The sequence below is a fragment of the Crinia signifera genome, chromosome 19 (assembly GCF_055691185.1).
Source record: "Crinia signifera chromosome 19, ASM5569118v1, whole genome shotgun sequence".
NCBI lineage: Eukaryota > Metazoa > Chordata > Amphibia > Anura > Myobatrachidae > Crinia > Crinia signifera.
In genome coordinates this window covers 132,082,550-132,110,345 of record NC_139226.1, presented here as the reverse complement: position 1 = coordinate 132,110,345, position 27,796 = coordinate 132,082,550, and the positions used below count along the sequence as shown (strand labels likewise).

At 45.4% G+C, this 27,796-nt stretch overlaps 1 protein-coding gene across 2 annotated transcripts in view; it reads left to right on the top strand.

The window, feature by feature from the left end:
• MXRA8 (matrix remodeling associated 8) overlaps window positions 1-27,796 on the top strand; it is a 543,508-nt gene that overhangs the window by 505,020 nt on the left and 10,692 nt on the right. For both annotated transcript variants that reach the window (XM_083163388.1, XM_083163387.1), the window contains exons 2-6: window positions 18,320-18,343; window positions 19,273-19,578; window positions 21,598-21,699; window positions 24,273-24,740; window positions 26,370-26,528. In XM_083163388.1, coding sequence (XP_083019514.1) covers window positions 19,374-19,578; window positions 21,598-21,699; window positions 24,273-24,740; window positions 26,370-26,528 — 934 coding nt within the window. In that variant the 5' untranslated portion in view covers window positions 18,320-18,343; window positions 19,273-19,373. The remainder of the gene's footprint in view (window positions 1-18,319; window positions 18,344-19,272; window positions 19,579-21,597; window positions 21,700-24,272; window positions 24,741-26,369; window positions 26,529-27,796) is intronic.

Below are 27,796 nucleotides of genomic sequence, written 5' to 3'. Positions count from 1 at the left end.
TGAAGTGGCTCCAGCTTCCCATTACACCCCACGTAGGCTTAGATGCCAACCGTGGTACTCCAAAAAAACAAGACAACTACTAAATCAGTCACGTAAAGTAGAACGCCAATGCCGTAAATCTCCTAATATGACTGACTTCCTCACATATAAGACTAGCTACCACTCACACTGCAATGCTTTGGACACTGCCAAACAAACATACTACCAATCTCTTCTCATGCCACCAACCCTAAGCGACTTTTTAACACATTTAAGTCTCTTCTGTACCCTCCCCCTCCTGCCCCACCGGCTACCATCAGTGCACAAGAACTTGCCTCCTACTTTAAGGACAAGATTGATAACATCCAAGATGAAATGGTATGCTCTTCTTTAACCTCTAACCCACTTTTTTACCCTGCTGAACCCTCTGGCACTTTCTCTACATTTGAGCCCACAAATGAAAAGGAAGTATCTGCACTCTTCTTACCCTCCTACTCTACTACCTCTCCTCTCGATCCTATACCTGCGCAAGTCATTAAAAATCTATCTCTTGTGATTATTCCAACCTTAACTAAAATCTGCAGTGATTAATCCCATGTTTGAGCAGAGAAGGAAAAGTACCAGTAGCAAGAGAGAGATTGCAGATTTTAAAAGAGAAAAAAAAACACAATTCTGACCCTAACTCTCTCTCTCTAACTATCGTCCTATCTCTCAGCTCTCATACCTCTCCAAGCTACTCGAGAGACTTGTCTACTCTTGCCTCACACACTTTCTTATCTCTCACACCCTATTAGACCCACTTCAGTCAGGTTTTCGCTCCCAACACTCCACTGAGACAGCACTGACTAAAGTGGTGAATGATCTAGTAAAGGCCATTACTTACTACTTATTCTTCTAGATCTTTCTGCTGCATTTGACACTGTGGATCACACTCTTCTCTTACAAACACTACACTCCCTAGGTCTTAATGATACAGCCCTTTCCTGGTTCTCATCTTACCTATCTGGTCGCTGTTTCAGTGTTCGCTTCTCTGACTCTACTTCCTCTTCACTACCTCTGCCAGTCGGAGTTCCGCAATGCTCAGTCTTAGGTCCTCTGCTTTTCTCAATCTATACTTCCTCTCTTGGCAAACTAATCAGCTCTTTCGGATTTCAGTATCACTTATATGCGGATGATACTCAAATCTATCTATCGACCCCAGAGTTTTCAGCAGTGGTTTTGGGCCGAGTCTCTGAATGTCTCTCGGCCATCTCATCTTGGATGTCTTCTTGCCAACTCAAACTCAATATTTCCAAAACAGAATTACTTATATTACCACAAACCAAGAATAGTTACCATCCTGTTGACAACTTGACAATCTACCCTACCCAACAAGCTCGTTGCCTAAGGGTCATCCTCCACTCTGAACTGTCCTTTGTTCCCCACATTCAATCTGTCTCCAAATCATGTTACATGCATCTAAAAAACATATCCAAAATACGACCGTATCTCACACAAGACACTACCAAATCTCTTATCCATGCACTCATTATATCCTGCATTGATTATTGCAATAGTCTCCTAACTGGTCTTCCCAAGAACAGACTCTCGCCACTGCAATCCATTTTAAATGCTGCTGCTAGGCTGATCTTCCTAGCAAGATGCTCATCGTCTGCTGATCCGCTCTGCCAGTCCCTCCCTTGGTTACCTGTATCTTACCGTATTCAATATAAAACCCTTCTACTCACATATAAAGCTATTAACCATACTGCACCAGCATATATCTCTCTACTTATCACAAAATATCTCCCATCTCAACCACTAAGAACTGCGTCTCTGTTCTGCATGGATCACTAGCTCCCATTCACTATTACAGGACTTTCATCGGGCTGCTCCCATCCTATGGAATGCCCTTCTACGCACAATAAGTGTTCCCTGAAAACTCACCTCTTCAGCCAAAAAAACTTCTCCAAAAGTCTTTTAATCAATTTCGGGGAAACAAAAATAATGTGAAAACAGTGTGAAAATATACTTCTTTCATATGATTATAGTAAATGTTTTTAATAAATGTGCCCCTTAGTAATAAATGTGCCGCTTAGTAATAAATGTGCTTCTTAATAATAAAAAAGCATTTGTTTAAAAAGAGATATTTCTAATTGATTCTGTGTCCTATGACATTTAAATGGCAGGTGATTGAATATGAATTGCTTGGTGGAACCATTCATTCTAAACCCATTATACATCCTAACTGGCATCAATTGTTCTACATGAAGAATAAGGGCTGTATCTGTCCTCGCCTCCCCGTGGGCAGAGATTTGGCAAATTGTAGCCTGTCTGTGTGAATGAAGAGAGGATAACTGTCACAGAGGCATTGAGCCAGGCACAAATGTGTTTAGCGGAGGAGAAAATAAATATGGTTTCAGAAACAAGAACTATATGATAGTATTCAGAGATAAACTGTTGGGTTCTATGGAGTCAAGGGAAAAATGATTGAGCAGCGGAAGGCAAAGTGATTGACAGAGTAATAAGCACAATAGCAAGATGCCAGTGTAATGCAATATAAATAAACGGAGGAAATTCAAAGAGAAAATCAACTTATCTGTTGAGGGGGTGTGGTCACTTCTCAGAGGTCATGACTGAGTTGAATAAAATTACAGCCTGCTTCCCTTCCCTACATAGGCGTTTCTATGATGGGTGGAGCGTGCATGGTGCACACAGAACCCTAGGTCTAGGAGGGCCCACACTGCACCCATGTGCATACTTAAAACACCCTTAATTGCCTAGTGTACATCCATGTATCTGAATACGCAGAAGAACTGCGACGTCAGCGTTTAGTGTCTACAGGTGCTGCAATCAGGCATTGCGTTTAGATGCCACCAATTATCTCACCATTGAAACTTTATCTAGCCCTAGCTAAGTGTATGTCATCCAACTGAGTATGGTCTTGAATGTGAGCAATTCAACATCTAAGGACCTTATTCTGATTGACTCGCAAGGCTGCGAAATTCGCAGTCTTGCGAGTCCATCAGACACTGCCCTCGCACGCACGACACCCCACACAGCTGCGAATGAATGATTTGCATAATTATCCATTCGCAGGTGGGGAGAAATCATTCAATGGGGGGCAGCCATCGCAATGACTTCACCAGCGCTCGCAGTGCAGAGACATCTATATAGTGACTCTGGTGATGTCAGCTGCCCGCCCCCCGCACCCGCGTCACGGTCATGAAACGATGGGTGTTCCCATATGGTAATGGGGCTGCCCAGCCCCCTCACCCACGCATTTCTCCACCCCCGCTCTCTGTGTAGGAGAAGGGCGAACAGAATGTTTGCCGTGGGTGCATGCACCCTGCACATGCGCAGACACAACATCGGTCGCACGGAGGGCCGAATTGATCTGAATAAGGTCCTAAGTACGCAACTGCTTTTAGCATCACACTTATGCTGTGTTATATCTGTGCCTGATTACCCAGCCCACTGTAACCACCTAAGAATGCCTAAGGAATAGGCAGACATGCCAAAACGTTTTAGGGGAGGGTGTGTGCCGTCAGCTCCGGGCCAGAAATAATGCTCCTAGGTTGCGATGACTGGTGCCCAGTAGAAAAGTCATTCGCTGGTGAGCTTGTAACTAAGGATTTTGGACATTTTCACTTGGCTGCGAATTCTACATCTATCCGCACAGCGTGCACATCAATTCGCAAGGCGGAACTTCACTCCAGCGGGATGCTGCTAATTCACTCAGCTCTGAATTACCCCCATTGGCCCTACAGAAAAAAATAAATGACATTAGCCCTGACATTGCGGCAGATGTATAAAGCAGTGGTAAGGGAGGAGGAGTGAGCTAGTGGGGAAGTTGCCCATGACTTTTGAGCTCTTCACATCGTCCTCTTTGACCTATTGTCACTGGACCTAGAAGGGCACATACTGATTGAGCCAGGCTCCCTCTTGCTGGCGAATCGGCAGACTGTCTCCGCTGGCGATCTGCCAGCAGCGAGGCGCTCCATCTGGCTCCATCTGACTGAGACGCGCGTGTGTCTCACAGGCACGCGCGTCTCAGTTTCTGGGCGGCAGGAACCCTGTCCGTCTCCACTTCAGGGAGACGGGCAGGGTCAGGGGAGGCGGTGGTGGGGACCCTGGGTGACCGCCGGCAAGCCGGCGGGGACCCGGGGGAAGCGCCGTCGGAAGGGGACGCGTGCGCATCTCGTGCATGCGCTTCCCCTTTCGCAGATACAGTTCAAATACGACTAGGGTGTGCTCAGACGCTGCCCGGCTTCTCCCGTCCCCAGCAGTGCGGCTCTGCGCAGAGTGACTATGTCAGAGGTCACTATGAGCAGGCCTCATCCTGGGCGCGCTGCCCTCCCAATTCCATGAGCCCATCCACCCCAGCTGCATTCGCCCACCTGCCCGGCTCCATCGCCCGGGTCCATTGCCCGCCTTGCACCATCGCCCACCAGCCCAGTTTCACCGCCCACCCTTCCGGCCGCACCACATAGCTCCCGGCCACACCGCACATGTAGGTAAATATGCAGGGTGGCCAGGGCAGGGTTTTTCATTAGGGAAGCCAATCCTGGGAATCCTGGGATTGGGCATTTTTCAATCCCGAATTCCGGGATTGAAAACTGCCCCGGTATTGGCATCCCTACTGAAGACTACTCAGAATCTATGGTTTGCACCTCTGTAATTGAATCTGTTTATAGTGGAATGGAAGGAAGAAATGGAATACTGTACATACATACCTCCATACCTCCATACATCCCAACTGGCATGATTTTTGTGAGACAGTCACAATTCTTTGTACCTCCGCGGTGGGGGACACTGCTGCCTGATCCTCCGCCGGTGGGTGCAGAGTGAGCTACGCACTAGTTCTACACCCTAGAAAGCCAGCAATTTATGTATATGTACAGTAGATGTTTTTGTGAAATATAGCATTGTTTTCATGAATACTCAGCTGGACATGTTGAGTTGAGAAATACAAGAAAAAAACCTGAAAATAACAATAACATGTACAGGCTTCTGTAGTTTATTAAAATGAGACTTTGCTGGTGGAGAGGAAAGTGAAAGGAATTTTTAAGGTTTATTGCGAAACCAAAGGATGGACTGGAAAAATAGAGTTTATTATTGCAGTTTTAGCCATCTGCATTCAATTGAAACTATTCACACTTAGTAAAGGCTACCGATGGAATAAATACCCGTTACTGGCAAAGGTTTTTTTTTTTTCAATTGAAGCTGGACATATGGATCACTGGGGCAGATGTATTAAGCTTTAACAAGAGATAAATCCAAGGGTGATAAGGAGAGATAAACATCCAATCACCTGCTAACTGCCATGTTACAGCCTGTGTTTGAAAAAAGTCAGTTAGCAGCTGATTGGCTGGACGTTTATCTCTCCTTATTACCCTTGCATTTATCTCTTGTTAAGGCTTAATACATCTGCCCCATTGTTTGCTCTATATCATTACCATGCTGGCTGACCTGAGCTGTGTATGTGCCCGTGTCGGTATTTACATAAATCAGAATTGTAATTGAACAAATATAAAAGTTGGGAAATTAATAGAATATTGTAATGGTTGCATTACAATACATGTATTTAATAATCCTATTTTGTGTGAGTGATATAATATATACATAACACTTGGGGCAAATTGTAATAGGGTGTGATTTATAGGTGTCTAAAAAATCCTGCCAAATCGCAAATGTGTAATGTTGTGGGACTACAAGTCCCAGCAGGCCCTTTAATGCCCTGCATGCTGGGACTTGTGGTTCTCCAAGTCCCTACATGCAGTGCAGGCTTGCTGGGACTTGTAGTTCCACATCAATACACAGTTTGATCTATTTTTCACCATTTGTCAGCCCGGTGCCCACCGCCCAAGGGGCATCGGGGACAGCCCTGGGCTTAAGCCTAGGCAGGTAAATTCTGGAGGGGGACCCATTCATTGGTGAGCCCCCACTTCCCCAGGATCCCTGCCCAGGCTGACCGGTCAGGGGGATGAATGCTTTGGCCGGGGGACCTTGTATAAAAAGTCTCCCCCTGGCTGTGGCATTACCCTGCTGGCTTGTTGGGCCCGGTGCTGGTCCTTGAAATACTGGGGCCCCATACTCATTTTGTCCACCATATTTTGGGAACCAGAACCAGCCCTTGAGCCTGGTGCTGGTTTTAAAAAATCAAGGGGGACCCTATTTCTTTTGCCCCTTGATTTTTTTGAAACCAGGACCGGCTTATTGAGCCCTGGGCCGGTTATGCTCAGTAGGGGGGGTTCTACGACGTTTTATTTTTTATTTTCTACTTTTATACATTTTTTTGGACATAACCATTTACAGATCGCAATGGTCTGTGCATGGTTCTGTCAAGCTCGTCTGTCAGAACCTAGACTGCTTGTGTTGCAATTTTTGGCATCGTTCTCCAAATCACATCCTAATACATTTGCGAGTTGTATGCTTTTTATTGGGAAAACATCTGGATGCGAACTGAAGTGTGTTGGAAAATCGACAGTTCCGCATGTGCAATTTTCGCGGGAAAAAGTAAGATTTTTACCGAAATTCGCATCCTATTAAGTTGTCGATTTAGGAAGAATGTGCAAATTTGGAAGTTTTTTTATAAAAAATTGCAAAAGTCGGGATATCCCATCCCATTGTCACCCCTATATGTTTGACACTCCACCACTACTATAAAACCTGACATCACCCATTAACCCCAAACTCCCTGTGCTACACCTAATCACTGATTAACCCTAAAGCTATCTGTGTGAAAGACCCAAATCTGACACTTCCTAGGAGTTTACATGTGCTCCTGCTTATTCAATCACTACCCCGTCATAAAGCTTATTTGTCCACAACTTCACCTAATAAGTAATTTCATTTATTTGGGTATTTACTATTTACACTGATCCCTTGGCCCTGGTTTTATTCTCTCCCTCTACCCCCGTTTTTCCTTTCCAACCCTCTTATGTTTTGCTTAACTTGGCTCTTCTTAAACTTTACTCCTGTCAGTGAAATTATAATTCACAGTTCAGCTATAATTATGCTAGTCTAGTGCTTAGTTCCAATTTATTGTTTTCCCCCTTATCAATGGTTACTATTTCTATCTTTAATGTAGCTTGACCCGCAATCAGTATTTGCCAGTTTTCACATCCGCAAATGCTCATAGTGCAGTCGCAAAAACAGCCAGTTACCGCCCCCAAATGCCGGCTCCCTGTTAATCAATTTGCGTATGTCCAGCAATGAAAAAGTAGCAGATTTTATTGCAGGACAGCCTCACGTCTGTACTACAGGCAGTACGCATGTGCAGCCTAACGATATTCGCCAGGTCTGTTGATTTGCAGCTGTGAGATCAGATCTGAATTAGGCCCTTTGTTTGTGTTTTGGGGAGTGTTGTTTGCACAATATAAACAAATTATAGAAAATAATTACGACATTAATACCACTTTCACACTGCCTAAACGTTTTAAAAAACGGTATTTAAAACGGGTCTGAGCCTTCACATTGCAGTAGATTACAGTTTAAATACCGTTTAAGTACCATTCACATCAGTCAACCCGTTTAATCCCCTGAACACGTTTCAAGGCAGAATGCAGGGGCCAGCCAATCACAGGTCTGGAATCTGTTGTTTTTACTAAATACCGTTTCAGAGCCATTCTCACTGCATAAAAAACGGCTCTGAAACGTGTAGGACTCTGCTTTTTAAACGTTTTGAAATATCGGTTATCTGTAACTGGTAAATCAACTCTGGCGCTTTCCCACTGCAGCCTAAACGTTTTAAAATGGAAAAAAAGTCAATATACCGTTTAACAAGTTCGGTGTGAAAGGGGTATTAGATAACAACACAAATATTCAATCAATACATTGATGGTTTGCGATTATTATTATTCATTTTTCTTTTGCCTTATGGATAAATTGGACCTTTTAAATTACATTTCCTACTAAAAATCCTGTATTTGATTCGGCCTCCCCCTCTTCCCATTGTCATGGAAGTATCACACAGGGTGACATGCGCGGAGTCAGCTGATCAGATCATTGCTATGTCACGGTAAGCTGCTGGGGGTAAGTGACCAGTACCTACCACTGGCAGAACCAAGCGACTCCATCCCAAGTTCCAGACTTGTCGACATGCAAACATGCATATGTCGACAGACAATAGGTTGACCCCTATTTGTCAACATGCATCAGGTTGACGTGAACAATAGGTCAACACAAGCAGAATGGTGATGGTCAACACATGAACAGGTGGACATGAGTTTTTCAGAATTTTTTTCAGTTTATGAACTTTTTCATGGACCGTAATTGGGAACCATAAAAGCCACGAGCCATGCAAGGGTATGCAGCACACTAATTGGCGGGCTCATGTACTCAAATGTACACATTGACATTCATTGAAAATTCATGTCGACTATTTATGTGTCAACATTTGCTTGACTTTTTTTCCATGTCAGTCTTGTGCATGTTTTTGGGGTCCATCTGTCAATCTAATTACTGTTGATCCCTATGATCCACATCCCTCCCCTCCCCGTTCTCCAGCATAAAGCCATATACAGATGGAGCGCCTCTTGTTCAGCGCCGGGGATCGCCAGTATGTCCCGGCTGGTGATCGCCAGCGGAGAGGCGCTCCATCTAACTGGGACACGCGAGTGTCTCACACGCACACGCTTCCCAGTTTTTCGGCGGCGGGGGATGGGAACCCTGCCTGTCTCCGTTGAGACGTGCAGGGTTAGGAGGGGGGGGGAGGAGGTGGCGGGGAGCTCCGTCGGAAGGTGGCGCGTGAGCTTCCGGTAGCGCCCCCTTCCGGCAGCTGTCGGTTGGCGATCCGACCACCAGACCCCCGCTGAATCAGGCCGGCTCCACCTGCAGAACATTCCAGCATGGTTACTTGCGTAATACTGTGCGTGTGTACAATGTTTATTATAACTTGCTGCCACTATGTTATTATACATCGGTGTTCCTGGAGCTTGTGATATAGCAGTGTCAGCACTTTGCAGGATAATGCCTATGACATCATAATTATAGGTTATCTGATGTAGAGCGTCGCTGTGCTTTATATATTCTCGCTCTGCCTTCACCGAAGTTATGGCCACATCCAAACATCTCTGTGGTCTGTGGTCAAAGCCTTCAGATGGAAAAGAAATGTAATAAAGCTGATAATCAGTCCAGCAAAAAAAATGTTTCATTTAATAATTACTACATGGTCCACACTGTCTTCTCCCTGTCATTTACATAATATGCCACCAAAATCAAAATTATTAAGGTGATTCTGGAAAAAGACAAATAGCCCAAGTATCAAGCAATTAAAGTAAAACAGCATTCCATTGTAACTGGACCATTAATTTACCCAACCTAGGCATAGTTGCCTACCCTCCTGCATTCTGCAGGAGACTCCCTGACATAGCAGCAATCTCCTTCTCTCCCTCATTAGTCTAGCAATCTCCCTCATGTCACCTAGCCCACATTACACTGTTACACCATAGTTACCTCCCCTCCTGCATTCTGCAGGAGACTCCCTGATATAACAGCAATCTCCCTCTCTACCTCATTAATCTAGCAATCTCCCTCATGTCACCTAGCTCACATTACACAGTTACATTTTTTGCAAATAAAGGAATGAGAGACAGATACATTTACACTGAACCATCAGCACCAGTGGCGTAAATCCCGGAGGCAATGGAGTCTTTTGCCGCCGGGCGTTAGCCACAGGGGGGGGGCACAGAGGAGCCGGCAACGACCCTCTGAAGTCCTCAGCAAAAACATCAATGCGCGCACGCAGGGAGATTTCCAAGTACGTTGAAACCCCCCTGCGTGTCAATCTATCAGCCCAGCTGGGGAGATGAAGGAGTTCAGGCGCACAGCAGGCTTTGTTTAAAGTGGCTGCCGCTGCATCAGCCTCCAGCAGCTTGGGCTTGCTGAACCAGAGGAAGTGCAGCGCAGCTCCTCTGAAGTATTGATTCGCTCCCCCTTCTCCCGCACAAAAGCCTTGCACTGATTTGCCACCAGGCTCCGACACTTCCCCTCCTCCCTACAAGCTGAAACCTACCGCAGTCCTGCGGCCGCCGCACCCCCTACCTCCCGCACCTGCCGACGCCGCATTCTATAGGATGTGGGTGACACAGCCGACCATAGGATCCCGCCAGACGCCAGTGCTCCAGCAGAGCCGTTGCGTTGCCTGGCTGGAGAGATAATGCGGACCCCCTCCAGGTAACTGCTCTCACTGGCACTTCCACTCCATGTCTCTCCTCTTAATACTTCTCTCTCTCCCCTCTTTCTTCTGAGGGCATCGGGTGTAGCAAAGATTTAATGATTGGAGTGCTGGAATATATATACCATGAATACCAGCTCTACTGAAGGCTGTCGCACTATGCCCTCCACTAAGGGAGTGCTATACAGCATCAATGATACCGAGGCGCAACGGATCCTATTCGATGCATCTGAGGATACGTCCACGGTCGACACGTCTCCCGACGACATCGCTCATCAGTTACTTCAATTAAAAAAGCGAGAGACTGATTACTTTCTGCACGGATCTTTGTTGTCCAAATACTATCGACAACAGCTTATCCCTAGAGGCTTTAGGGTAAGAAACACCCCTACTATCGGACGCTTCAACCCCGACTTTTGTATGAAATGGATTGGGGTGCTTAACAAATGTAGCAACGATCTCATGCTCCTCGTTATCGAGGAGTCAGCAAGAGAATTGGAACTGGTACGCCAAAAAATAAGTACCCTGGAGACGACTTATGAAATCCCCCTCATGAGAACCACCAACCCCGAGTGGGCACAACAACTTAACACCAAAATCGATAACTACAAAAAAGACCTCTTGAAGTTTAAAGCGAACAAATTTGAAATTGTAACCCGTGATTATGAGGACAACCGGGTTTACCGTTGGCTCATGGGCGGAGATAACCGCGCCCCTAACTACACTAGAGGCGGTCAACAGCAACACCGTCGCCGTCGTGAACGCCAAACCAGAGAAGTACATACATCCAATTCCGACAGTGATTTTCATATTAGAGACTCAGATGATCCCTCAGCCAGTGACGTCCCTTTAGACATGCCAAACACCCAAACCAGACGAGGCAGAGGACTACCACCCGTCGCTCCGGCCAAAACCAAAGGATCCAGAGAGCTGAGGGCTCTCATGAGGAGTTGATTTATAACCTTTCCGACCATAACCTTTCCCCTGCTGAAATATCTGTGTTAAATAGAGGACTATCGTTTATTCCTACAAACCCACACAGTGATCTACAATGGGAGATTGATAAGCACCGCTTCGCCCGCAACCTGCGTCTCAAAGAGCATTTCCAACACCATGCTGACACCGACCTCGAACCTAATTCCGTCCAGAAATTCATCCGATCTCGTACCAAGTCATCATTTGACCCTATGTCGACCAACAAGTCAGTACCCACGTTCACCCGCCTGGTTGATGAATCAGTCATCAAATACAACGCCGCTGCACCGAAAGCCCATTACAACCTTTCCAAAGTCGAGCATCTGGCGCTTAAACAATTGGCCACCTATCGCCACATTACCATTCGACCTGCTGACAAAGGGGGTGCAATTGTGGTACAGAACCTGTCCGACTATAAGTCCGAATTGTATTCACAACTAGCTGATACCCATACCTACGTCAAATTAACAGGAGACCCGACGGCATCCTACAAACTCGAGTTGGACACCATTCTGCACGAAGCGGTTCTGAACAAATCCATCGATTCCAAACTCAGCATATCCCTCCAACAACATCACCCCGTCATCCCTCTCATCTACACAGTACCTAAAATACACAAGAATCTCACTAATCCCCCTGGTCGCCCCATCATTTCGGCTAACAACTCTCTGTATCAACCTATTTCCAAACTTCTTGATGTCATTCTTCAACCTCACATCCAATCTCAACCGACATTCATCAAGGACACCACTGCTTTTTTACTACGGCTTCAACAGTTCGATACAGTACCAGATAACACTGTATTAGTCACACTGGACGTTAGCAGCCTTTACACTTCCATCCCACAACAACTAGGGGTGGCAGCGGTGGCCTCTTTTTTAAGAATAAATAACATCAATGACATTGATCAATCATTATTCACTCAATTACTTACTCTGACTCTGGAAAGAAATTATTTCTTTTTTGATGGCTGCTTTTACCAGCAAACAAGCGGGTGTGCCATGGGCAGCCCGGTGGCACCAAGCCTGGCAAATATTTTCATGTTCTCTGAGGAAAAGGACAAATTCTTGAATAATCAACACATTAGCCGACACATCTTGATGTATGTCAGATTTATAGACGATCTGTTCCTCATGTGGACAGGCCCTATAAATCTTCTCACCCAACATATTTCCACCATTAATTCCAGCTCGTCTCCCATAAAATATACCATAAATGTACAGCCCCAATCCATCAGCTTCCTGGACGTCAAAGTCAGTTTATGTGCGAACAAAATTGTCACTGAGGTGTTCAGCAAAACCACGGATCGCAATACATTATTACTGGCATCCAGCCATCACCCCCGGGGTCTTAAACGTGGTCTTCCAAAGTCACAGCTCATGCGGGTGGCCCGCATATCTAGCACACCTGAAGCAGCACTGCAAAGCACAAATATGATTGTTTCTCGATTTGTTCAGCGAGGGTACAACCTCAAAACCCTCAAAGACACCCAAATGGAGGTATTAAGTATACCACGTATTGAGTTATTACAACCTACTCTACGTACCAAAAAAGATGTCCTGCCTTGGAAACAACGCTACACCACTGCAAGTCCAGTGGTCCAACGTGCCACCTCAGCCCTGTGGCCCATTGTGAAATCAGATCGATCACTACCATGCTTCAGCAAAATTCGCCCCATGGCCTGCTACACCCGTGGCAGGAATATTAAGGACAAGGTGATGCATGCTGACATCACCGGCTTCGAATCCACAGCTCCCAAAGCACACTTCCTTCATAAACCCCCTGGCTGTTATCGATGCCTTAAATGCACTACCTGTCGCAATTTGGTAGTATGCAAGACCTTTCAGCACCCCCATCACGACCAGTCTTTCCGCATCAACCATGTCTTGACGTGTCTCACTACCCATGTGATCTACTTGCTTTTCTGCCCGTGTCGACAACATTACGTCGGCAAAACTATAAGAACCATTAGGGAACGCATGGCACTTCACCGTTCTGCTATTAACAACGCCATTTCATCTAAAAAAGCAGATCAACCTGTGGCACGTCACTGTTTGGAAGCGGGACACACGGTGACTGACATTAAATTTATACTCATCGATCATGTACCTGTACTGCCTAGAGGTGGTGACCGGGATGGCCTCTTACTAAAACTCGAGGCCAAATGGATCCATAAACTTAATACTGTCAAACCATTTGGTTTAAATGACAGAATGAATTGGAGCGTATTTTTCTGAAGTTTGGGACACTATTACAGCTACGTTGACACGCGTGTCGACATCTGACTATGATTCTCTGATATTGCCTTATTGTGACACCATGTTTCTACAGCTGTGGCTATATCATCAGCACCCCTGTACTAGCAGTCTAACCCATCTGCTGCGCCCTATACCCTCCAAGTAGTGACAGCGGAGCCACTTATTCGCTCCAGCCGCGCCAACAGCGCTTCTCATCCGCCCCGCTGTCAACAGCATTATTCACCCGCTACTTCTAATATTCTACCTCCTCTGCCCTCTGGACCTCTAAGCGATGGTACTGTTACTTTCACCCACCGTCTGGTCGACATTGACTTTAGTGTCGACATCTGACTTTATTGTCTGCATGGACGTTTGTACTGAGGCAGCATTTGCCTATGTTGACTTTATTTTTACATTTTGTTATCCATTGGATTGAGTCGGCCCCCCTGTCCACCGTGCTATCCCCTCGCATCGCAGCAGATCCACCGCGCTGGTCCTTTAACATGTATATGCTGTGTTTACTCATGTGTTTGTCCTGGCTATGGGGATTCTGACGGGTCGCCGGGGACGCTCACCCGACCTGTCTGCGTTGCTATGCAGCAGGCGGGGTGACGTCAGTGGTGCGCGCTCCTGCCTCAGTGACAGGAGGTGTGCGCGCTGCACCCGGTGACCGGTCGGTATCACATGGAGCCAGTAAGTATTCTCTTATGTTATATATGCCTGGTCCCGCCGCCGTGCGGGCATTCATCTCTATGTTTGATACCTGTTACATGCTGTCTTGACAACGATACCCCTGAGTATCGAAACGTTGGCTTTGTCATGTAACTGAATTATCCATATGCTATAAAAACTTTAAAAAGACCCCTGGAGTGACGCGTCTATTCTTCATCGTATTCCACTCCTTTCGTTGGCACCCGGGGCAATTTACCCTTCGGATACCTGAGTGCCGGTTCGTCTCTACGTTCTATATATATATATATATATATATATAGTGTGTGTGTGTGTGTCTCTATCCACTTTACCTTTGTAAAGTGGATAGAGACACACACACACACACACTATATATATATATATATATATATATATATATATATTTCAGCACGCCAATCCTTAAATCTTGGCTACACCAGATGCCCTCACCAAAATGTTGACACACACACAGTATATCTGGAAACCCCCTCATTAAAATCCTGCATTTACTCCCGATCTGTGCTATCTGGGGGTCACCGATGCGTATATGTGTGGTTGGGGGCACTACCATCGATGTCGCCTCCAGGGCATCTGACATGAACTTACGCCACTGATCAGCACCATTTCCCAGCACTTTACCAAGTATAGCATCTCTTACTAACTGCTTTGGGGCTCATCTACAATTGGATATAAGTCATTTTAAATTACACACCCACGCTTCTAGGTGCCACGTTCACAATCTCTCCATAAATGGAACTAGACACGCCCTTTGGATGGAGCATGACACGCCCCCCTCAATTACCAACTATAATCTCCCTGAAACTAGTTTTCAAAAGTAGGCAAGTATGAACCTAGCCCTCAGCCTGGGACCCCGAGTCCTCTCGGAGACACAGGTTATCCAATCACATTTTTTATGCTTTATTTATTTATATAAAGAGGGCTCAAAGCAGTATCTTGAATGGTGCGTCATAGGGTCTTATCCCAGTTCTGTCTGCGTCTTGCTTGTTTTGCTTCTTGAATCCATACACAGTACACACATACTCACACAGTTGTTGCAATTCTGCTGTTTAACATGGTTACTACATAATTGTCTATTTTGCTGCTCTCTCCTCCAGGAGGGGGCAGTGTGCTGGGTGAATAGGGTCTGTGGCTGGCAGCAAGGTGGTGGACTCTCCGGGGACAGGCCTTCATGATCGAGTCATTGTGGCTCCATCCCCCTAAAAAGGAAGATTATAGACAGGTTTCTAATTTAAACAGTCAGGCATTTTAGGGAATGCGTTCTTTAGGATCCAGCCCATATTTTTGTTGGGACCTGTTTAACTCTTCTACAAAGAAGTGCATTTCTGAGTGGAGATCAAATTGTATACAAATATTACAAGAATTGTATAAATCAGTCACATTTTAGGAGTGTGAGGACAGGGAGCACATTGAAATGCACCGAGAGGACCACCCGCAGGTACAAAACCAAGGTGTTTGTGGTACGCCTCTGACATACGCTTTCTAAAATGATGGGATAGAAAGGTATAATAATGATTAAAGTCTGCAGTTTTTATTAATTAATTATTTCATTCATGGTATATACAGTAGCTGTAAGTAAGTTTAATTTATATAGCGCACTTTCTCCAACAGGATTCAAGGCATTTTACAGACATTAAAAAAACAATACACATAATACAGAGGATGTAGGTGGTACAGTAACAGACAATGCACATAATACAGAGGATGTTGGCAGTACAGTAACAGACATTGCACATAATACAGAGGATGTAGGTAGAACAGTAATACAGAGGATCTAGGTAGTACAGTAACAGACAATGCACATAATACAGAGGATGTAGGTAGTACAGTAACAGACAATGCACATAATACAGAGGATGTAGGTAGTACAGTAACAGAGAATGCACATAATACAGAGGATGTAGGCAGAACAGTCACAGACAATGCACATAATACAGAGGATGTAGGTAGTACAGTAATACAGAGGATGTAGGTAGTACAGTAACTAACATTGCACATCATACAAAGGATGTTGGTAGTACAGTAACAGACAATGCACATAATACAGAGGATGTAGGCAGTACAGTAACAGACAATGGCCCTTATTCACATTGGCGCGTACGCATGCGAATTTGCACGTTTCACCTTGCTACCCCCATTGCGCATGTGCAGCTAACGCACTGCGCATGTGCAATCTAATAAAAAAGTACTCGCAAGCAAACTTTCGCTTAGATTTCTCCGTGTGAACGAGTGCATAGGTAGTAGGCGTGCAGTGGGCGTTAGCATGGGCGCGACCATTATAATGAGCAAAAGTGGGCGTACACATGGGCGTACACATGGGCGTTCACTATGAGTGGTGGGAGTGCTTTCGCATGAGTGCAAGAGGGATTGTTCCCCTCAAACGCAAAACTTTTCGCCAGCTCAAAGCAGGTTTTTAGTTTCGCACACCTTGCTCCTTGTAATGTGCTCATTCGTACGGAGCAAACACACGCACGAAATGGCTAAATCAATGGGTAAATCAATGGCATCTGCACACTATTGACACCAATACATAGTTGATTTCATGAGACAATTACCTCAGCACAACTTCTGATTGCATACCACCAGCAATCAAGTGTTAGCAGATACAAACTTCTTCTGTTGCTAAAGTTATTTTGACCAAACCAATGCGCTAAAACCAAACAAATCCCACCCTTATAAATTTGCCTTATGTAACATACCACCACTTTTGGGGAGTAGAGCATGTTCGTTAGCAGACTGAGGCGAGTGTGCGTACGAAAATGTGTGGGTGGGAGCGACCAGTTACACGTACGCGCAATGATAGTCCACCCCCCTTTTTTAGTATGGTTGCGTGCGAATGATTTCGCAAGCACTGTAGGCGTGCCTTCGCCCGATGCGTGCGTGTGGTTTTTTTCGTAAGAGTGCTTGCGAATGTGCATGCGAGCGCATGAACCTGAATGAGGGCCAATGCACATAATACAGAGGATGTAGGCAGTACAGTCACAGACAATGCACATAATACAGAGGATGTAGGTAGTACAGTAACAGACAATGCACATAATACAGAGGATGTAGGTAGTACAGTCACAGACAATGCACATAATACAGAGGATGTTGGTAGTACAGTAATACAGATGATGTAGGTAGTACAGTAACTAACATTGCACATCATACAGAGGATATTGGTAGTACAGTAACAGACAATGCACATAATACAGAGGATGTAGGTAGTACAGTAACAGCCAATGCACATAATACAGAGGATGTAGGCAGTACAGTAACAGACATTGCACATAATACAGAGGATGTTGGCAGTACAGTAACATACATTGCACATAATACAGAGGATGTAGGTAGTACAGTAATACAGAGGATGTAGGTAGTACAGTAACAGACAATGCACATAATACAGAGGATGTAGGTAGTACAGTAACAGACAATGCACATAATACAGAGGATGTAGGTAGTACAGTAACAGACAATGCACATAATACAGAGGATGTAGGTAGTACAGTAACAGACAAGTCACAGACAAAAGAAACCCTTGAGCACACAGTAAGCATAATGCAGGAGTGGTGCAGCATTTTAACATCTATGGGTTGTGTACTCCACCCTGACAAGGTACCAGGTGCGGCAGCCATTTTGGGTGCTCTGCGTAGGATTACCCTTGGTGGAGTAGATTACCCCTAAAAGAAATTATCCAAAATGGGTGATTTCAGTGTATACTCAGGTCATGTATTTTTCATTGGTAGCACATCAGCTGTTAGACGGCTTAGAGACCTCTGCTCTCTTGTTGGCAATGCTGGGGCCTGGGAGGAAAGAGCAATTGAATCTGTTAGACCTTCTTCACCGCAAGGCTTGCACCCATGGACCCATTGTATTACACCCCTGGTTAGACATGTAAAGCTCTGTATACCTGTTGGAGATCTCCAGGTTAGCCATGCAGTTGACCTAAGAGCCAGCCTGCAATGTCCAGAGGGCGAGATGTACTAAGCTTGAAAAGTGATAAAATGGAGAGTGATTAACCACCAACCAATCAGCTCCTGTCTGACATTTTTCAAACACAGCCTGTGACATAGCAGGTAGCAGCTGATTGGCTGGTGGTTTATCACTCTCCATTGTATCACTTTCCAAGCTTAGTACATCTGGCCCTGAACACTCATTATTCTAGTTGTATAAGGTTCAGGTTACAGTATGTTACCCACTGTAAATGGAAGCATATACTAATGGAATGACCTTGCACTATTCATCTATCTAACGTGTGTGTGTGTTTGCTTTGCAGGTCCGTGTGCTTTCTTATACTCAGGTAAGCTTTCTCTTTAAGTATATTTATTCTTTACACACAGTCGTGTTGTTGTCACAATCAATATCCATGATGAGACTGACCCCTATCACTGTATAATAACTACTAGGAGCCTGATTCAGAGATGGGCGCAGCAAAGCGATTGTTCTGTGTGAATATGAAGTCCCACGTGCAGTCCACTGTTGGTCTTGCAGTAGCGTTGCTGGCAGTGAGGATTTATTTGTAAAGTGATTGACAGGCAGGAAGCATTTGTGGGCGGTAACGGGAATGGTGACTCAATTGCAGGGACCTGGTGTCTTACTTGTGGCTGGTTACTTAGGCCCCTAGGCACAACAGTAATCGTCACGTCCCCCACCCCCCGCCCCCTCTTGCTTAGTTTTATTATTTTCATTGATTTTCATCCAAGTGCCGCCCCCAAACAGGTGCCACCGCTCAGCATGTGCCTCACATGCCTAATGGGAAATTTGCCACTGTCTATAGCCAGTGTCGATCTGGGGCATGAAGGGCCCACCGGGTAATGAAGTTATAGAGGCCCACTATATGGGAGTGTCCAGAGGGGGTGTGGCCAGCTGCCATAGAAGTCTGGCTAAACATTCTAGAGAAAATAGTATAATAAAGCAGTGGCTCTCAACCTCGGTCCTCAAGTACCCCCAACAGTTCATGTTTTCTAGGTAACCCTGCAGGTGCCCAGGTGTACTCATTATGCACTGACACATTTTTAAAGATCCACAGGTGGGGCTAATTACTTCACTTGTGATTCTGTGTGGCGACCTGGAAAACGTGAACCGGTGGGGGTCCTTCAGGATTGAGGTTGAGAACCACTGTAATACAGTATAGTACATCGTACATACATTTATGTTTTACATCTCCTGTGCTTTGTATTACAATTGTCTCACTTCTTCGTGTCATTGTTTGTGTTCATCTCTCCACAGTGCCTGCAAGTCAGGAAAATCCCCAGAGTGTGGTGGTATCAGTGTCTAACATCAGTGCGCCCATTGGGTCCCAGGCCCATCTCATCTGCCAAAGTTACCGCATGGTATGGACACAGGACAGCCTGCTGGACAGACAGCGAGTTGCACATTGGGATCTATATAGCAGCCATGGAGTGTACCGCGGGGAGCGCCTGCTAGACATGTTCTCTTCTGGGGACCAGCGCATTTATAACGGGTACAACCAGGGCCGGATCCTGCTGTCACAATCTGCCTTCCAAGATGGCAATTTTTCTCTGGTGATAAAAGGTATAATGCTGTTACTGGGCGCACATTGTACATATTTACTTAGACCTGATCGCAGGGCCCGGCAATCATAGAATGACTGCATATGCAAACGGCTCGCAGGGCTCTGCAAATTATCAGCCCAGAAATCAGTAATAACTTTATAAACATTATTAGATGGCCGTTATCTAGTGTTAAATGGCACTTTCTCAGTTGACTACATTGGTCTAGCATGCTTTCTTGCTGATGTCTCAGTGGCACGGTGATGCACTTGTATTGGTATTTATGGGATTAATAAAGCTTCATCCTAGCACCTGTTTATGATTGTCAATATTCTAACAAACTATACAGTGAAGATCACTGTCTATATATGTAGATGTAAGATGGGTTGCTGTAATGTGGAGGGCAGGAAGTTGCATAACTGTTCTCCATTTATCATTCAGGAAGTGACCCTGCATCCATTTTCTAGTATGATGCAGAGAGTAAAGACACACTCGTACAATTCTCCCTAGAGTTCTGTGGTGACTGTTACATGGACCACGTTACAATATTCATACATTATTGAAGAGAACAGATATAAGAGCGGAAATGTGTATTTGTGGTTTTCTCAGAACAAACCAAACTTTTGCTACTGAATATCGACTACTTGCAACGCAGACGAATATTACTGCAAGGAGCCTTTTATTGTTTTACTATAGTGGGCACCTAAGTATATACAGGAGAAGGTTTTACAGGAACTGGCAGTGTCAGGCTGGGAGGGTAATGGCCCGCCGGGGGTGTTTGCCATGTGATGTCACGATGGAGCGGGTCCGGTGTGTGTTGTCATGATGCAGAGGTTGTAGACGAGTGATGTCATGATGTGGAGCGGGTCCAGCATGTGACTCCATGGACGCCATAATGTCAACCTGCCTGCACAGCTACTCTTCTCACAGCCGCTGCCGGGTCAGTCAATAGCTGATGACTGCCTGGTGGGGATAACAAAAGTATTGTGCAGCTGCTGGTTCGGTCATCTACTACTCACCCGGGGGCATTAAAGGTTTGCATCAGAGCCCGTCTACCTAAAAAAGTGGGTTGGGTTAAAAAGGGTTGTGGCCTACTGGGGAATTCCCGCCGGGCCAGTCCGAACCTGCAAACCATTCATCTACACCCAGGTAATCCAGCCGTTTGTTATCTGAACAAATGTACACAAGAATACAACCTTTCCTGTATCCAGATGGCTGACGTCTAGGTGAACAGTCAGTGGATTGACACCAAACGGTCAACATGCATATGTTGGACATTGCCAAAAGGTCAACACAAGCAAAGAGGTTGATTTGAAAAAGGTTGACAAGTCGACATTTTTATGTGTCAACCTTTTCCGTTTCACCCTCTTGCTTGTATTGACCTATTGTGAATGGCCTTGTGCAGTTAGAGCTTTTGGTGTCGACCTAGGCAATGTCCGTGAGTTATCTGCACCCATCCTTTTCATGAGGATCAAGATATTAAATATTTCATGAGGCAGAATGTCATTTGGTTCCCACATTAGCGGCCTCTACTGTAGAAAGGCATCAGGCACAGATTAACGAACGGTGCAAACTACATGATACATATGTATCCAGACTTATGGTTTCAAAAATACACGGGCCTTTCTAACTCCAAAAGAGGAAAATTCACTATTGCAGTGGTTCCCAAACTGTGTGCCGTGGCTCTCTGAGGTGCCTCGGGACGCTGGCAGGGGTGCCAAGGGGTGGTGGTCCTGGACCAATTTAAATATCTACGATCAATTTTTCATGGACAAAACCAGTTCTGGTGGCTGCCATAAAAAAATGTGTACACACAGAATCAACTAGTGCCCTTTACCCCATAATGAACCAAAGGATCACATATAAACACAATCTGTACTTCATTTTCAATTTTTTTCTACATTTTTTTTCTGGCCTAGGATTGCCATGAAATAATTCTGATACTCTCTGGTGCCGTGATTTAAAAAAGATTGGGACTCCCTGCACTGTATTGTATTTGTAAAAGCTGTACTGATACTGTATGTTCATTTACTGTGTATAGGTGTGCTGACGAGCGATCAAGGGCTGTATTCCTGTAATCTCCATCACCATTACTGCCACTTGGATGAGGCCGTCAAAGTTCAGCTGAACATCACTAAGTCAGGTAGGAATGTTAAGGATATCGGTGTAATGGTTTCGCTGAGCATATGAGGAATCATTTGTAAATAGTGACGTGGTTTTCTAGAATGTGGACACAGTTTCATTGATATGTTACTATCCAACTACACCAGAGAGAAATGAAATAAATCTAGAAAGAAACCTTTCATTACAGCTGTCACCATGATACACTGGGGGAAATTGACTAAGATGTGTATTCTACTTCTTAGTAAATTTCCCCCATTGAGTTTTATGGATGTCAGTTATTTATATGGCCCCATTACATTGACAAATGAAGAACCCTGCTTACCAGTGGCGGATTAAGCATGGGGCGACAGGGGCAGTCACCCCAGGGCCCCCCACACATAAGGGGCCCCCACACCGGCACTGCTGTCACCCCATGCTTGGGCAGTGGGGTCGGGCAGCACAGGCGGGTGGTGCAGCACAGGCGGCCAGGGGGTCCCTGCAGTGGTCTGGGTGTTCAGCGCCAGAGTCCCTGCTGCGGATGGGTAGTCAGCGGCGGGGTCCCTGCAGCGGATGGGAACTAGTAGCCAATACCGCTACTAGTTCCCATCTGCTGCAGGGACCCCGCCGCTGACTTCCCATACGCTGCAGGGACCACGGCGCTGACTGCTCAGACCGCTGCAGTGACACCCATACCTGCCTGCGCTGCCCAGGTGCCAACCTCCCCTGTGTGGGGGTGGGGGGATGTGTCTGTGGGGCCCCCACATTTTTGTTGTCCAGGGCCCCCACAGACCTTAATCCGCCTCTGCCGCTTACATACCCTCCAACTGTACTGATTTTGCCGGTACAGTACCGTTTTTTAACAGTCTGTACCGGCAAAAATCAAAGTGTACCGATGTACCGATTTTTCAGGACTTCAAGACTTCCTTCTTCTTCTGGTCGGCGATCAGCCGCTCCCAGTGGTCTATTGCGGCCAGCGTGCATCCGCATCGCTTGCGACCAGCGTGTGGCGCGCTGACGTCAGGCAGCTCCGGCAGGGACCTGTCCTCCTGATTATCAGCAGCAACTGGGTATCTGCCTCTTTAATTTAGCCCCGCCCAGTAGTGACGTCAGGTGACCCGATGCATTGCCGGGAAGGGACCATGTTGTGTGCACATTGGAAGAGTCTCATCCCGGATCCATCACAGTGAGTCTGGCGGGGATGTCTCAGTGTACACTGACTTTCTCTGCATAGGGGGTTAGAACGAGCAACAGATGATGTATATGACTGTGCTGCGTGTCAGCTCTCTGTGTAACCTCAGATGACATGTACCCTTTTGCAGCATTACACAGACACACAAGCTTTCTGCCTTTCTCTGTGTATTGCTTTAGTATACAGTACCTAAATACTGTAGAACAGAGGGATTACAGTGTGTTAACTTAACGTTATGCGATAAAAAATGCCCAGTACACATTCGAAAAGGGGGTGGCCACGCCCCTTTACCAGTGACCACACCCACTTTACCCCAGGCCACGCCCCTTTCTAGATGTTTACCGAATTCTGCCCTTCAGATGTTGGAGGGTATGCGCTTACTATAGTTAAAAAACTACCTTCAACCTATCTGTCACTACTGGGCCTTTCCTCCCTAATCCCTAGTTTGAATCTGTCCTACCAAGAGGTCTAAATGTGGACAAGTCGTGATATTATTCATATGTCCTGTTATCCACCTTCTGTATGTTTTTCCCCATTTCTTTTTTATGAAAAATACATTTTGTAATAAAAAAGTAAAAGAATATAGAAAAAAAGGCAAAGGCAAATAGAGGACATTTCAAGAAATATATTCTACGTTAACATAGTGAGACCTTATATATAATACTATAAATAAGAACAAATAAATAAGAGTAACAGGTAAAATATATCATAAAGTGCTTGTGATCACGATCACTGTACATTTTATATGTATATTTGCTATTGTTTGTCTTTTATAGGATTACAGGTTGAGTCTTATTTCTAAAATTCCAAAACACGAAATATTCCAAAATACATATTTTTTGTTAGCGTAATTGAGATAGTGACTATGCTTTCTGATGGTTCAGTATATACAATTACTTTATGGCTATGTGTATAGAAGTATACAATATATATTTAAAAAGCATTATGTGTTCAGACTAGGGTTCCATCCCCAAAATATATTATGCAATGCAAATATTCCAAAATACTGAAAAAATGATATCCAAAATAATTTTGCTCCCAAGCATTTCGGATTTGGGAGACCCAACCTGTAGTCTGATTTTGACAAAACCAGTTTAATTAGGCGCCACCATAATTGCACTCTTTGATTTGGGTCTTTCTCCTTAACCCCTGACTGTTACCACTTGACTGCTGTAGTCAATACATACCTGCAGAAAACCAGCTATTCTGTTTTGCACTGGTGGGAGATTTACCAGTGCTTGAATGTATCCTGTTAGCAACCCAGAGGCAATAAGTATTAGTAAATAATGTCTAAAAGTAAAACTTTCAGTAAAAAATAAATAAAAAACAAAACTTTTAATACAAAATTTGCGAAAAATTTGGAAACATGTACAGCATAACCCATTTTGTTTGATGGCACCTCTGTACCTCTTCCTTCCTTTTAGAGCGCAAGGTAAAGATGTACTGGGATGGAGAAAAGGTCATTGTTGTGGCTTTGGTTGGTTCCACTGTCGTTTTGCCCTGTGAGAACTGGAACCACATGTGGACTGACCGCCATCGTGAAGAAGACCAACAGGTGGTGCACTGGGATCGCCAGGCCCCTGGGATCCCTCATGACAGAGCTGACCGCTTGGTGGACATGTATGCATCAGGGGAGCGGCGGTCTTATGGTCCCCTATTTATTAGGAGGAAGATGAATATCACAGATTCATCTTTTGAACACGGAGATTTCTCACTCCTAATATCAGGCTTAACAAAAGGAGATGAGGGAATCTACTCGTGTCATCTACACCATCATTACTGTGGGCTTCATGAACGTAGGATCTTCCATCTGACAGTTTATGATCCACCCAAGGAGCCTCCCGTAAAAGAAGAACCCAAGAAAACCAACGTGGATTCAGCGCCAGCCATAGGTAGAGCATTACCTCGTCTATAAGGATAGCCTTCTGAGGAGCCATATTATATTGTAATCAATTAGGTTACAAAACATATATTGAAATACCAGCCTCTATTTTCCATGTAAAACTATGAGTGTTTAGTTCATACATTTTTTGGGTCTTACGGCCTTGTTACTGTGTGACACATACTCTGCAGTCATTGGCCAACGAGAGTGAGTGGTGCTTATCAGAAAGGGAGAGGATTTTGAGATTAGAATTTGATAGATGAAAAAAAAAGGATGACTTAAAGTTGCCCCAGCGTAGTGCATCTGGCCCACAGCCAGAATATAACTTCTCATGCCCAAATTGGTACCAACACTCTAATCCACTCGGATTATCTCCAACATTGACTACTGCAACTCTTGTTGGTCTCCCACCACCCTCACCCATCTATCTCAGTTTCTATCCATTTCAAATGCTGTAGCAAGACTGATCTTGCGCTCTCACCAGGGGCCGGATGCACTAAGCTTCAAAAGAGATAAAATAGAGAGTGATAAACAGCCAACCAATCAGCTACTACCTACCATGTCACAGACTGTCTTTAAAATATGTCAGGCAGGAGCTGATTGGTTGGTTGTTTTTAACTCTTCATTTTATCACTTTTGAAGCTTAGTGCATCTGGCCCTATATCACTACTTACTAGTGAATCAATAGTTTGCATTCCATTAATGATTAATGTGTACGTATGTAAGTCCATTCTATTCTGTGTTCAAAGCAGGGCTTAAAGTGGTAGAATTAATTTCCCTCTGCCACCTAACAGCCCCCCCCCCCCCCCCCCCCCCATTAGGCAGAGCCACGGACAGTTTTGGCTGCAAACTATAATGCTTTTCTGTTAGAATTACTGTGGTGGAACTCAGTTGGAAGGATCTACAGATGGAGCAGCTCTCAACCTGGCAGGGGATGGCGCTGGCATCGCCAGCCGCCATCCCCCGCCAGCGCCTCTCGTGCACGCGCGTCCCCTTCCGACGGCGCTTCCATCCGTTCCCCCGGGTCAGCGCCGGCTTGCCGGCCGTAACCAGGGGTCCCCGCCGCCTGCCCGCACCCCCCCCTAACCCCCCCTAACCCTCTCCGTCTCCCTGAGGCGGAGACGGACAGGGTTTCCGTCGCGCTGGCGACGGAGACTGAGACGCGCGTGCGCGTGAGACGCACGCGCGTCTCAGTATATTCGCTGGCGAGGCTGCTGGCGGGTCGCCAGAGGGGACGTCCTGGCGACCCGCCAGCAAGGATGAGGCCTACTCCATCTGTATGCCAGATCTGTCTTCCAGTGAAATGGGCATTTTCGGGTGGAAATTGGGTGGTGACAATGGAACTGTTCAGACTTATAGGAGTTTAATGGTGCTGTCATGGGCATGTAGGTAAGGCTCTGTAAGGCTTGCAAATAGCATGAGGCTGGTACAAGTGCCAATACTAATGGCAATGGGTGTGGCGGTTGGCATAAGAGCCGGCTTGAAGTTGCAGACATCCTCACATAGTCCTATGGAAGCTCACATTCGCATAAGACAGTAAATGTGGCTTACAGATACTTTGTGTCCTGGCTCAGCCCCAATACAGGATCCACTATACTCTTCCTATCTAATATGTTGTGTTCTGCAATCCTGTGTCTAGATTCCACCATCGTCCGGGAAAACAAAGTGATTAATGTTATAATTCCGGAAAACAGGCTTCACTTATTCCAACAACTGGGATACATCTTGGCAACGCTGCTGCTGTTCCTTCTCCTGCTCACAGCTGTGATCCTCATCACCCGCAAACATCGCAGAAAAGGTGAGTGTGCTGTCGCGGACCCTGACACTAGCTGCGTTACATACAACATTTTCCTTCTAGTATTTTCTGAATAAAGCATACATGAAATATAAGGAACTGTGAAGTTGGAAGAAATTTATAAAACAAACGTATATATAACCAGCTAGAGTCTATGGGCGGGATGTACTTAGCTAAAAATGCTGTAAACCCCCTATTTTGGGGGGTTTTACCGCATTTTCTAATGTACGAATACCCGGCCGCCGCGACATTGCAGGGCAGGGTATCGCCACTTTTATTTTCCAAGTGTTGTATTTTATTTATATGTCATCATAATGGCTATACACAGGGATAGAAGCTACAGTATTACGCAGGTACGAGGTGCGCGGTTACGATGGAGGAGAGAGGGTTGGATTAACTGAGCGGGGTGGTGTGGAGCGGGCCAAGCAAAGGTCAGAGCTGGGGATAGAGGAGTAGACACCAAATAATGAAAGGGGCTCATAGTGTAGTAAATATAACACCAACACGGCCTATTGATAGTAAATATTTGGCGTACACACAAGACTCATCTGGTGAAACTTAGCTGCAGGACTTCCCACAGGTTATGGAGTCTATTCATGTAAGAGTAACAGAGGAGAGTTATATTTATCACTATATATCGGATCACTAAGGCGCCTATTGAATTATAGCGATTGACCTTTAACACTAGCTTAACTCTATATTACCCCTAGAAATAAATCACATGGACACATCTTATCACTAAAAATAAAGACACAGACAACCACTGCAAAAGTTAAAAGGTCCCAGGTATTTATTAAATGTAAAGGGATGGCTAGGAAGAGCGCTTGAATACCAACTCTGGTCAATGGATGTTAATGATGGTGGCGACTAAAATGCCCCAACTTATAACACAGGCGATGAAAGCCCCCCCTATCTAAAGGTACAGCCCGCGCTGTGACTATCTCACCGCCCCTTCTATGGCATGGCAAGGACACTTCCAGGAAGTGGCCAACGTCCCACTGTGGAGGCAGAACTCACCAGCTGTCCTGGCAAAAGAGGGGCAATACTGCACAGTGACCACTTGCACCTCAACATGACCGCCGGTAGAGAGCGCCTTCCCGACAATTTTAATTAAATATTTTCAAAAGCCAATTAGGTGATAGCCAAAAGGCCAGGTAGCAATTGAGAGAGCAAGGTAAAGGGAGGGAGGTATTACAAGACTCAAAGAGGAAGTAGCATCATCTGACTCCCCTTATATACTCCTGACAAAACTACCTCCCCTTAGCTACCTA